The sequence below is a fragment of the Battus philenor genome, unplaced genomic scaffold, assembly GCF_028537555.1.
Source record: "Battus philenor isolate CCGP_79_NKW_IND1 unplaced genomic scaffold, ilBatPhil1.0.hap1 SCAF_5, whole genome shotgun sequence".
NCBI lineage: Eukaryota > Metazoa > Arthropoda > Insecta > Lepidoptera > Papilionidae > Battus > Battus philenor.
Genome location: NW_027181715.1, coordinates 3,485,443 through 3,497,871, shown reverse-complemented (window position 1 = coordinate 3,497,871; position 12,429 = coordinate 3,485,443). Strand labels below are relative to the sequence as shown.

Sequence of the window (12,429 nt, the reverse complement as noted above, 5' to 3'; positions counted from 1 at the left end):
CTACGAACATCCAAAGATCACCATTTTATCAGTAGAACGTCAACACACGTTGGTCGTAAACCTTCGTCTTTAGGTACTTAGTGATATTGGACGAAATGAATCTTAAGGTCCCAGCTGACTTACACTATGTTGCGGCTTACACTATGTGATTTGAATATTGCCAGATCAATTTGTCAATGCGCTGGACTATGTCGATTGCTTTCGTTTGTTTATGGATCTTTTTATTCTCGATTCGAATGCATAAATAAATTCGGAGGATAACCCTCCCAATGGCGCGTTGAGCGACTTTAAGCTGCGCAATAAGTCAGAATACCACAACTTTTAATTTATGATATAAAAATATTTATTGTGTGTACAGATCGACGACCAGATCTGCCTGCTGATCAACAGCTGGTGCGAGCTGCTGGTGCTGTCGTGCTGCTACCGCGGCGTCAATACCCCTGGCGAGGTGCGCGTGGGTGGCGGACGAGGTATCACCTTACACCAGAGCGCCAAGTGAGTTTTATATTAGCTTCGATTAGGTCGGCAAACGATTTCATCAAAGTTGCTAGTAAAAACAATTTGGAAATAAAATTGACTATTAAATTCTTTTTTCCTTTATATCTAATTAATAATCAGACTTTTTTTGAAAATTTTTGATAGAAGGTAGCAAAATAACCTACATGGGTTTAAGCTAAGTTGTTTATTCATTAGTTGAAATTGATTTATAAACGCAATACTATTAAAATTATGTTAAACTATGGCAAAGAGCACCTGAGAGGTCTAAATATTCATACCTCTAAAGTTTTTATGCCTATAACCAACCTTGTATACCAGTTATATACACAAAAGAATCATTCACTTTCTCCCACAGCTTGTCTTCTTCCTATAACATGTTTTTTTTTCATTCAAGGTTTGGCCTCACACCGTGTATAGAGCGCATGCTGAGCTTCACAGACCACCTGCGGAGGCTGCGGGTCGACCGGTACGAATACGTCGCACTTAAGGTCATCGTACTTCTCACTTCAGGTATTTATATTGTGACAATCCAATAACTAAAACATTCAAAAATATAAAAATATATACCCACGATTTACTGCTAAGTATAGAGGTCACTAATAGATTTCCAAAAGAACCGGTTGGAAGAGGTTTGTATTCTAATTTTAACAGAGTCGCTTGTAATAAAATAAAGAATAATCATAAAAAAAATGTTTCTATCCACCTAAGAGTAATAAGATGATGGAAGAGAGCCGATGAAAGCAAAAAGGAATAAAAATATTGTGATGGAAATAAGGTAAGAATAAAATAAATTGAGAAGTATGACAGTGAGTGAAGAATAAAGATGAAAAATTTGAAAAACTTATTTGTAAATAAAGACCTTGTTCCCAACTAATTAGGGATATGAGAGGCCTCCAATAGCGGGGGCCATAAAAAAACAGAGTCGCTTGTCCTCTTCGTCGAATATCGATATCTTTTCTTTAAACAGTAGAGTCCCTACATTACATCTGATAGCTTAAATAATACTTACAATTTTTTTACGTTATTAGATGCGCCCGAGTTGCGCGAAGCAGAGAAAGTGCGTGCGTCCCAGGAGAAAGCTCTGGCGGCACTGCAGGCGTACACGGCCGCGCACTCGCCCGACACGCCCGCCAAGTTCGGCGAGCTGTTGCTGCGTATCCCGGAACTGCAGCGCACCTGCCAGGTAAATTTCGACCTTAATTTCAACACGTCAAAGTAGAATTTACCTTAACTTAAATTTTATTTTAAATTCACTGTTTTGAATTTTTCTAAATTAGATGAATATAAAATGTATTGTTAATTATCATACTTTTAGCCGATATACGTCCACTGCAAAGCATATTATTTAAGCAAAGATCACCACGATGACAGGACACTAATATAATTAGCAACGAAAAACTTCTAAGAGATATTTTTTAATTTTAAATATTAGATTTAATAGTCAAGGTGGCTTTATTTTGCTGATATATATACATATATTATATATCATTATCATATTCACTATCATATATATTTGCTATTAATTTTTTTTAAAAATACACATTACATGATAGCATAGTAACGAGTTGCAATATGATTTTGGGGCGATGTTGCTATAAAACAATGAAGGTCCTATGTTTAAAGATGCATATAAAATGTTTATATTTATAAATATAATAAATCGAAATCGGTACGGCTTGAATCGGAAATATTCGAAATCAATCGGTTTAAGAGAAAAACAGAAAAAATTGAAATAGTGGTATATGAAAAGATAAAATATGTTTATTCAATTACTTCAATAGGAACTTCTAACAGAACTCTTATTGATCGACAATTCACTATATATTTATTTTTTAATATTTTTCATTTTTGACTCTAACTTCTTCGCAAGATGTTATAGTTATGGAGAAGAAGCAGGAAGAAACTCCACAACAACACAACTTTATAAAGTTTAACACAGATTTACACATGTACACATACTTTATTAGATATAGCCTAAATGAAATAGTTTGCGGCTCATTTTGATAGTTTTTAAGCCAGCTGGAAAGTAGCTTAAGTGTAAATCGATAACCATTTATTTTCTCTTGAAATTAGAAGATTTACTAAGGATTTTTTATATGTCTATGAAAGTCCATGTTATTAAATCATAGACGTTTTTCAAAAAAATACAAAATTCTCGTTACTTTGTCGTAACGAATTTGATACAATAAAATAGAATATAATTCTAAAATAAAAATTGATCCACACCTTTATCTTTTTAGTTTCTATTAAAACTGTTACATTTTAAGGAACCGTTGTATGTAAAATAAATATCGGCTTATTAATTTCTTTTGTTTATTTTCCAGTTCTTCATGCAAGTCGGAAAAGAAATGCTCAATCCGGCCAACAAGAGTAAAGACGGTGACGGTCCGAGCTTCAATCTACTCATGGAGTTGCTACGCGGCGATCATTGACCTCTGCGAATGAGCTTACACTTGTACGTTGTATTGGACATTGCTCAAATTATAACAAGTGCTGTACGACTTTAGCTTTTATTGTTACATACATAAAGTTTAATTCCGTACACAGTTTTTAAAATACAATGAGTTATATTATTCTTCATTGGATAAGAATACTGACTCATATTATATAGTTTTCAATGCATAACATAAAAAAAAATGTTGTGCTTTTGCTAAAAACTAATTGAGAATTACATTTTTGTAAATAAAAAAAAGTGTTCTTTTAGCCAACCAGTATCTGAAAACTACATTAAGTGTTGCCATTTTGGCAAACGACAAGCCACAAATATAAAATGTATTTGGCCTTACATAAAGACTGCTTCATATTCATTACCTCCTTTCACACTCCACATATAACATATAAGTAATAATCCGTAAAAGGTGCCAATTTAAATATTCACTGCCGTATTTATGCATTTATATTTTTCTATAACTTTAATTAATGGAAAGAAAACATAATCACATTTTCAATACGTATTACGATATTATATATGTATGAATAATTTAATGTTCATGTTTTTGTAAAAATCTCATACTACTCTTTCTGATTTAAGGCTAAGGGTTCAACTATTTATAATTTTCTTAACAGCCGTTGTATTTGGTTTTTAAATTTTGATAAAAAAAAATATATTTTTCCTTTGTTCAGACGAAATTCAGTCTTGCCATTGCATTATAGTTTCGACCAAGTCGCTTGATTATTTTTATGGAAGCATAAAACTTGACGATAAAACTTTATTACTACTTGAAGTAATTATTAATATAATTATTCAAAATAAGAAAGAGACTTTAGATCTACTTAAATTGTAACGAATTTTCGTCAAATCGATTGTGTCTATAACAATGTAAAAATAATTTTTCGTTGTTATTTATTGTAACAGAGGATTCTTATGACAGTCCCGTTGTATTCATTGCCATTGTATTAGGTTACTTAATAAAGTAGTTATGTTTTCGGATGTCCATATTTAGTGTAGTTTCTGAAGGTAAAACTTTCAGATAAGTATGTTTATGTTGCGTTTCGATGGTTTTTATTGAAAAAAAATGTTATTATTGTCTATATGTTCAGATACTTTTGGCTTGATATTAAAAATAATAATTTTAAAAATAAAGCCTGAAAATGAAGCTGTTGTTGTTTCATAAAACATTCTTTAATTTTTATTTTGTTTTACTAGAGTAATACATAGTTTTCTTTTAATAAGACACGTTAGTTCGTGGAATAAAAATATATGTATAGCATCGACACATTGCCTTTTATCCGTATTCGCAAAAATATATAATTATATTTTTTATTTACATTACAAAAGAGTGTTCGTAATAAATAAATAAAATATGTACATGGTTAACAGTGCAATATAAAGCATAAAGACATACGTAATATATATTTATGAATGCGGTCTTTATGCTTGTCTTTGCATGTTGTCTATTTTTAATCTGTGCAAATGACAGCTGTCAAACTAGCGCCCACTGCCGTTTTATTATAAGGTTATTGCTATGAGCAAATCCCAATATTTGTTGCAATACATACTTTATTCTCAAGATATTCTCATAATTTAATTTTACGTTAGATGTTTTAAGTTAAAATACTGTAGTTTCGATGTTTAGATCAAAATTCACGTATAAATTAAAGCGATTAAAAGTGACATATACAAAGGTAATTTTTTTAAAAAAATATCTATGAAATTGTGGTCAAACCAATAATTGCTGCTCATTTTTTTAATAACAGTATATATATAAAAAGAATAATGTAACAAAACCTATTGTAACCAGGCTAAATATGCTATCGGAACTGCTGTATTGCTCCTCAAGTTTAAAAAGAGGTCCAAAAAAGAGCTTGATAACCGTCGACAGCTGACTGACGGAATGGAAAGGTTGGAGCTCCCCCCCGTCTCGCCGCACGCATACCTAAGGGGCGGTACAGCGGTTTTGGTAGCACTATAATAAATTTTTCGTTTAAAACTACCACTACGTTATACAAACCATTATACGGTGGATTGTGGTCGACAAGAATACATACAAGTGCATTTTTAAATATTCAGAAAATTGTTTATATTTAAATAATGGGTATTGGTTTGACAAAAAGGGGTATCCTTCAGTGTAATAAAATTAAAGATATTTTATTATACGTCAGTTATGTTTCGCTTTGATTTTTAATTTGTTTTCGTTGTAATTTAAACTGGCAGGTACCAGACACAACAAGAATAATATAATCATAGTATTATGTTGGATATAGAAATAAATGAATTATTAACGCCCAATTTTGATATAAGATAAAACACGAAGTTTGAAATATTTTGTCTAATCATATATACCTATCTCTCTCTAGGTAATTATGTAAAACAATTTGTCTTGTATTTTTATATAAATAAGGGCACAAGTACTTCAATAAAAAATTTTAGTTTGTAATGTATCAGAGCTCATGTATTTTAAGTTTATTTTTTTTAATAAAAGTGCCACAGAAATTTTAAATTTGGAATTGAGATTTTTTTTAATTCTTTAATAAATTTTGTCGTTAATTATATGGCGTATTCAAACTATATGATATTGAGTGGCATCTATATAGTGTAAATTTATTGAACTGATATAGTAAGGTAAGCTTGACGATGTATTTGCACGCTATCAACGATTCGTAACACTTCGGTTGAGTTCGGAAGACTTGATTTTCGTTATGATATGAACGTTACAATATGCGTGCAGTTGTTGGAGATGGTGCGCTGTGTGATTGTGAATGAGCCGAGGAAATGTTTGTGAACGTCCTAATAATTTTTATATTAAAAATTACAAGGAGTGAGAGAATGGTGACACGTCCATTATATCGTATCTTAATTTTTTGTTATATTGTATAAGTATTATAATGATATTCTATTCTGTAGAGCTATGGAAATATTTTTTTTATATATAGAGCGAAAAATAAATACAATTTTTTAACTTGCACAGTACTTTATTTATTTGTTGTTTATTATATATCACCTGGTTAAGTTCGTCGGATGACGCTTTTATACCATTCGTATTGGAAATATGTGCGATTTGTCTATGTCCAGCTGTGGATTGCCTATGGATTAAATGATGATGATATGTTCCTTGTTGCAACACAAACTTAATTATAGAAATATTAGCGCCGTAACCATTACGCAGGTCCAGTACGTATTGGTCGAAACTTTAGGCCAGGAATTTACAAAAAAGATTTATTTTTATCTCGACATTGACTTGTAGATGTAAGCTACTCGTACTGTGTTTGGGTAGTGATCCTGCTATTGGATCTAAGAGCCAGGGTGGGCAGGGTCAGAAAGCTGAAACAACGGTCAGCTTCCCGCGAAGGCCCGAATATGGAGTTTTACTCTCCCGACTAGTTATATGTTTTAGTTAATATTTAGCTATTTTTTTATTACAAAGTTCGTTACATCGAGAAACCAATGAGCATTAGATTACCAGACATTTGTTATTTTTGGAACAACCAGTACTACATCCAGTTGTTACTCCTGCCACACTACTACAACCTCAGAGTTTATCTATGACCATGCGCCCGGGCAGTTGTAGTGTCTCCTGGCACTAAGCGAATCCAAAGGCGCTACTCGGGACTTATCGCCCATGATCCCTTCAAACTCCTGAAAATTTATTATTTATTACATACATTGTTTTATGATCTCTGTGTATGTACACAAAAACGGTGATCGGAACAGGCGGCCATTTGATACTTTTGTTTGTTTTTACAGACTTCTGAAATTTTCTTCAGACGACAAACGACGATCAATTTTTATAAATCGTCCTCCTAATCCAATCACTTCATATGAAGCATCGCTTTGGAAGTAGACCTGAGTTTTATTTATCAAACGAAAAACTAAGACAAGCGTTAAAAAGGAAAGGAAGATAACGTAAATGATGGACAACTATCGGTATGATGATGATGAACAAGCATAAGAAGTTTCTCGAAATTAATTTTCATAAACTTCCATGTAGTGCAACTATAGTGGCATTTCCGTTAGTGCTGAACGAGTGGAGTCCGTAGTGCATGCAGCTGGTGTAATCGTAAGGCAAGCCCAATTGTCCACAATATCCCGTTCGTAAACATTGAAATTGTGCTCCTTTCCTGAGAAACAATAATACTCGTTTTTAAACAGCTATTTTTTCATTTTTTCTGCTTTAATAAAACTTTTATCATTCTGATTCATTCTGTAATTAATTTGTAATTTTTTGTGTTGATTATGATTATCTCGGATATTATGATAAGAAAAATGAAATTAATAGTAAATTTAATTAAAAAAATGTTTTTTAGAGAGAATTAGTAAGAACAATTTTAGATGGAAAATTCAAAGAATCTTTTAGTTTTCTTTGATATTTTTCAAATATGCATATTCGTCATTTTAATAAAAGCATTCGTTTTTTGGAAACAGCTGTTATTATCATTTATAGATCATAATCTATGAAGATAATGCACTAATTACATGTGTTACATAAAATTGTATAAATTTTAATATCATTTACTTTGCTATTGTTTTAAATATTTTTAATGTATTGTTATTACTAACAAAATTATTATAACATTGCATTATAATAAATGTACACAAATTTTCGGAAAACTCCCTCCCCTTAGTTCCAACGTATTGGATTGTTCGGAAAGTAGTTTCGTTTTTTCCCGACAGAAGTTTAATGTATTTAAACGGTTTTATTTAGTTCGACCCGTACGGAATTTGTTTATTTGGGTCAAAATTAGAAATTGAAATTTAAGCACCTTCCGTTGTCAGATTGATCTGAAATTTGGTACACACATTTAATTTAGATGACAATACAATATTATAAAATCAATAACATTATAAATCTAATATGGCCGCCGATATAAAATGGCGAATTACATATTTTTCCTTAACCCCCTCAATATGGGTATCAAATGAAAGGGCTACACTAGTAAAACACGATGATTATGTCAAAATTTAAAATTCAAGATGGACGCCGTTCCAATAGCGGACTAGGTACATATTTTTCCACAACCACCACAATATGGGTATCAAAAACCTGTTTAACTTAAAAGTTTTAAAATGTATTTATTTACTTTTTTACTATAGAGAAGTTAAAAATGCTGTTCAAGTCAGAAAGAAATTAACCGATGTGTATGGAAAGAATGTGTTGATAATACCCCAGTGCTGATGGTAAAGTTGATAAAGACGCGAAAAACGCATTAGTTGATGCAAACCGGCATATAACAACACGTGAGATCAAGGAGAGTTTAAATTTATCGAATTCAACTGTTTATGACCACCTGGAAGGTCTGGATTTAATCTCGTAGCTCGATATATGGATTCCCCATGTCCTCACAGAAAGTTTGGTCACTCGTCAAAAGCTTATACAGCTTAGATGAGATGTACTGCCTACTATATTCTCCAGGCTTGGCGCCTTCGGATTATTATTTGTTCCGGTCACTGCAAAATTTTTTGGATGGTAAAAACTTTACCTCAAATAAACACGTCAAAAATCACCTGGATCAGTTTTTTGCCAACAGGGACCAAAAATTTAAGGAGCGTGGAATCATGCTAGACGAGACAGGCAGTTGAAACAGTCTGGTTATTTCATAAATCAATTTAAAGCGATGACATGACGGGATGACATATGTAGATTTAAAATATCTTTGAATATTTGTTGAGGATTTTTTTAGTGTTACCAAATAATGTGGCAATAATAAACAATTATTAAAAAAATGTCTCATATATATTATAAACTAAAAAATGCAATACACTTAAAGCTAGAGACGTGCAACCGCTGTCGATCTGACTTTTGCTCTTTGTTAAGTTCATGTTATAACCTAGGAGAGGTAAGAGGCTGGAAGTTGAACGAGGCTTTGTAGGCTGACGTCATACACACACCGATTGGAAGTATCATTAACTAACATGGAGACCGAGGGGACGCGGAAGCCTCTACAAAGATATCCAGGTTTTTTTTTTAAGTCTGATGGCGAGAAAGACCGGTGTAAAGCAGCCTTAATACATCTCCAAGGGTTTTAATGTCGCCTGTTCACCTGGTGAGTGGACATCTTGCACTGCGCTTGCTGGTTTCCACTCAAGAAGCTTAAAGATCCGGCGTTCATTTGTTCTGTTCGCTATATGGCCTGACACTATACCTGACTATACTGCCACTTCAACTCGCTAGCAGTAATACTAAAGTTTTGTTTTACATTGTATTGAAATAGAAATATAACCAACTGATTGGAACTTTTATGAATATAGCTTTACTGGATTTTGTATTTCAAAATTTAATGTCCAGTTTTTGTTTAACTATTTTATTGGAATAAACGGACAATATTATTTTAGTTATAACATGTGTAATTAACGTAGAGTTTACGTTAACTTTGGAAACGTGATCAAGTGCTACGGCGTAGCAGTGCTACGAGAATGAAGAAAGCGGTTTGCAACCAGCGTTTTCCATCTTCCGCCACCACTGAGCGCGTAATAACAACTTCCATACTGCACGACCCGGTAAGTTTCCATGAGATCCTGTGACGACGCAAAAGTATGTCCCGCAAGGATCGCAAGTGCCGGTGGCCGCAGATCGTCTTTCGATACCATTTAAGAATCCTATTTCATGACTCGGAATCGATTTTAAAAATTAGAACTTACAACTTCTTCCTATTAGATAAGTCAAAATAACTTTTGGTTAAAAAGATACCCTCTGTCATTCGTGTATATCAATCTAAGCAAGAAGAATAACTGTTCTTGTTTTGGCTCAAAAGACAAAACAATTTGCACCGAAACTTAGAAGCTGACAAAATTTTTTGATTATAAAAAATCGCTGCGTGGGCGTTTATAAGGAAAGAATGTATTTATAAACGCCTTCTTTAAATTTTCTTATATCTGCATGACGCCTTCTATATCTGACGCTTTCACTTGGTCTATGATAGGTTGCCATTATCGGATTAAGACATTCACGTGATGAATATTAATTTCATAATCTTTCGTAATCATTAATTGCCTTCTACGACTCTGATAAGATACGCTCGTGCATACATTAGTGAGATATTTCACCAGTGTTGATCGAATAATGTGTTATGTTCTTTACCCCAAACTCCACGTGCAAGTGTATATCACAATAGGGCTCGTATTTATACCTCGGAAAGCAGACGAATTCTCGTAGGAATCCCAAAATCTCAGAAAATATGCTGATGATCTCCGCGAAGGATTTCCAAAATCCTTGGCCAATTTATACTGCTCCTCATTCTGGTGACCTACAGGATGACATTTTAATCGTCCTTTTATTTTCATCTATACGCCTACTTCAAGGCATAGGCCTACCTCAAAATGCGTCATTTGAAAGTATTCGGTACACCCTATGGATGTGTAACCATGTTAACTTCAACCCATTACCTTGTATTAAAATCATGATATTGATCCTTTTTCGATAACTGTTTATTTGGTAAGGAGTCTTCTATACCCTTATTTTATTTAAGAAACCTTTATAAATCGACAATAGGAATATTTGTGTATATTATCGCTCATGCAACAGATTGCTGTTAGGGCCGAAAGGTCCTCGAGCTGTGACCATGAGCCGGTGGACGCGGCGTGGACAGGACAACACTAGGTAGACCAACAATATAGTTAAGACCGCGGGAAGTGCTTGGATTATTGGGAGAAGCCAATGCTCTTTGTAGGTTTCTATCGGCTGAAAAGAAGAACTATATTAGGAGTGAAGATTAATAATTAGCTTCTAGTTTACACTACAGCTCTGTGTCACCTACATCTGTTAGTTTTTCATATAAATAAACAAATAAAATATCAAAACATTTTTACAAAAAATGTCGCTGGTATTTTTGATTACGAAATGAATCTTTAGTTAATTATTTAGCATATTCAAACTATATGATAATAAGTGGACTTTATATATTACAAAATTAATAAAATGATATCGTAAGGTATGCTTAGTGATATTTTTGCTCGCTAGCAATTTTATTATTCGTAGCCCTTCGGATGCCTTCGTAAGACTTGGTCTTCGTTATAATAAGGAATGATATCGTTTTTGTGTCTAGTTGTTAGAGATCGTACACTTTGTGATTGTCGCTACTGGCTCGTGGAAATGTTTGTGAACTACCGAATATATTTAATTACAAGAAGCGGGAGAATAGTGAAACGTCTATAACCTTGTATGTAAATTTTTTATAATTCAATATTATAATGATATTCTATTCCGTAAAGCTTTCAATATATAATAATGTTTTTATTTATATATATACAGCCAACATATATATTATTTGTTACATTTTTTCTAGCGGTACCTAATTTATTTGTTGTCTACCACATGTTTACCGCGCACGTCATTCGGCACACAAAATAGCCACTTCTTAAACCTCAGTGGTTGCAATAAGAGCTCATCAAGGAAAAAATATCTACGGACGAAAGGCGGCAGCATCTCCCGTCACGTCGTAGGCCAACTCGATGAAGGAACTCAACATGCTCGAAGACCACTATATAGTTTCGCAACGGATGGGCCGAAAATTGTATATGGATGGTAAGAAAATTATGTGAAATGCTATATCGTATCAATAAAGTTCGCAGGCTCGATTCATGGAGTTATTAACTCATACATGTACCTTATGCAAACAGTCGAACTTAGTAAGAGCAACTTGGAGAAAGAGGTCAATCACCAAATTCAACTAGATTAGACAGCGTGTAAAATACGAAACATTTTCTCGTCCAATATCTCTGAGTGTGTAAGATGACAGTGTACGACTAATGCGTGATACCAGCGATTAATTAGGGAGTCTCTCACTCTGGTTCTCATTAACAAGCTCACAGTCATTCAAGGAGCTATGGTTCTCCATAGCCATCTGGCTATGCTCGGGATTTCTTGAGAGGATCGAATCAGGAACGAGGTGATCAGTAAATTAACAAAAGTAACCGCTATTACCCAGAGGATTGGCTAGTGGTAGTGGTAAGCGTGGTGGTAAGCGGTAGTGGGCAGACTAAAGAGCTCGCAGAACAAACGACCGGTAAGGACCCAAGGGTTTGGAGTGAAGACCACAGACCGGTAACTTCAGGTCGCTTTTTAGAAATCTATTCAGCTGTGAACTTACTTCGGCTAAAATGGTGATGAGGTTTGCCAAATGTTCTCATTGTTAAGAAATATCGCCTTTCAGAAACAAAATACAACAAGATGTGTTTATTTCTATGCAATTAGTGCGTATATGTTTTCCAGGCTCAAACATGCTTTCTGCTTAACCCTTAACTTGGCAGATTTTTTAAAAAAATATTACATTAATATTTATACCACTTGAATTTTTAGACCCAAGGATGCCAACAGAAAAAACTGAACAACCATTCGAAAATTAAGAAATTACCTAAACATTCACATACAAATGATCTCTTTGCGTTCAAAATTGATGCCACAATTTTTTTTTAATTCTGATGTATCTCTACAGATACATTATCAAGAAAAGGGTTAAGTAATAAAGAAGGAAAATATAAAAAATAAGTTGAACACA

The 12,429-nt window shown here is 33.4% G+C and overlaps 1 protein-coding gene across 1 annotated transcript in view; it reads left to right on the top strand.

Annotated features, from left to right (window-relative positions):
- Hr39 (Nuclear hormone receptor FTZ-F1 beta) overlaps nt 1–3,032 on the top strand; it is a 60,623-nt gene extending 57,591 nt beyond the window's left edge. The window contains exons 14-17 of the mRNA XM_068772343.1: nt 359–495; nt 893–1,008; nt 1,527–1,681; nt 2,823–3,032. Of these exons, the coding sequence (XP_068628444.1) occupies nt 359–495; nt 893–1,008; nt 1,527–1,681; nt 2,823–2,930 (516 nt within the window). The 3' untranslated portion in view covers nt 2,931–3,032. The remainder of the gene's footprint in view (nt 1–358; nt 496–892; nt 1,009–1,526; nt 1,682–2,822) is intronic.
- The last annotated feature ends 9,397 nt before the right edge of the window (nt 3,033–12,429 follow it).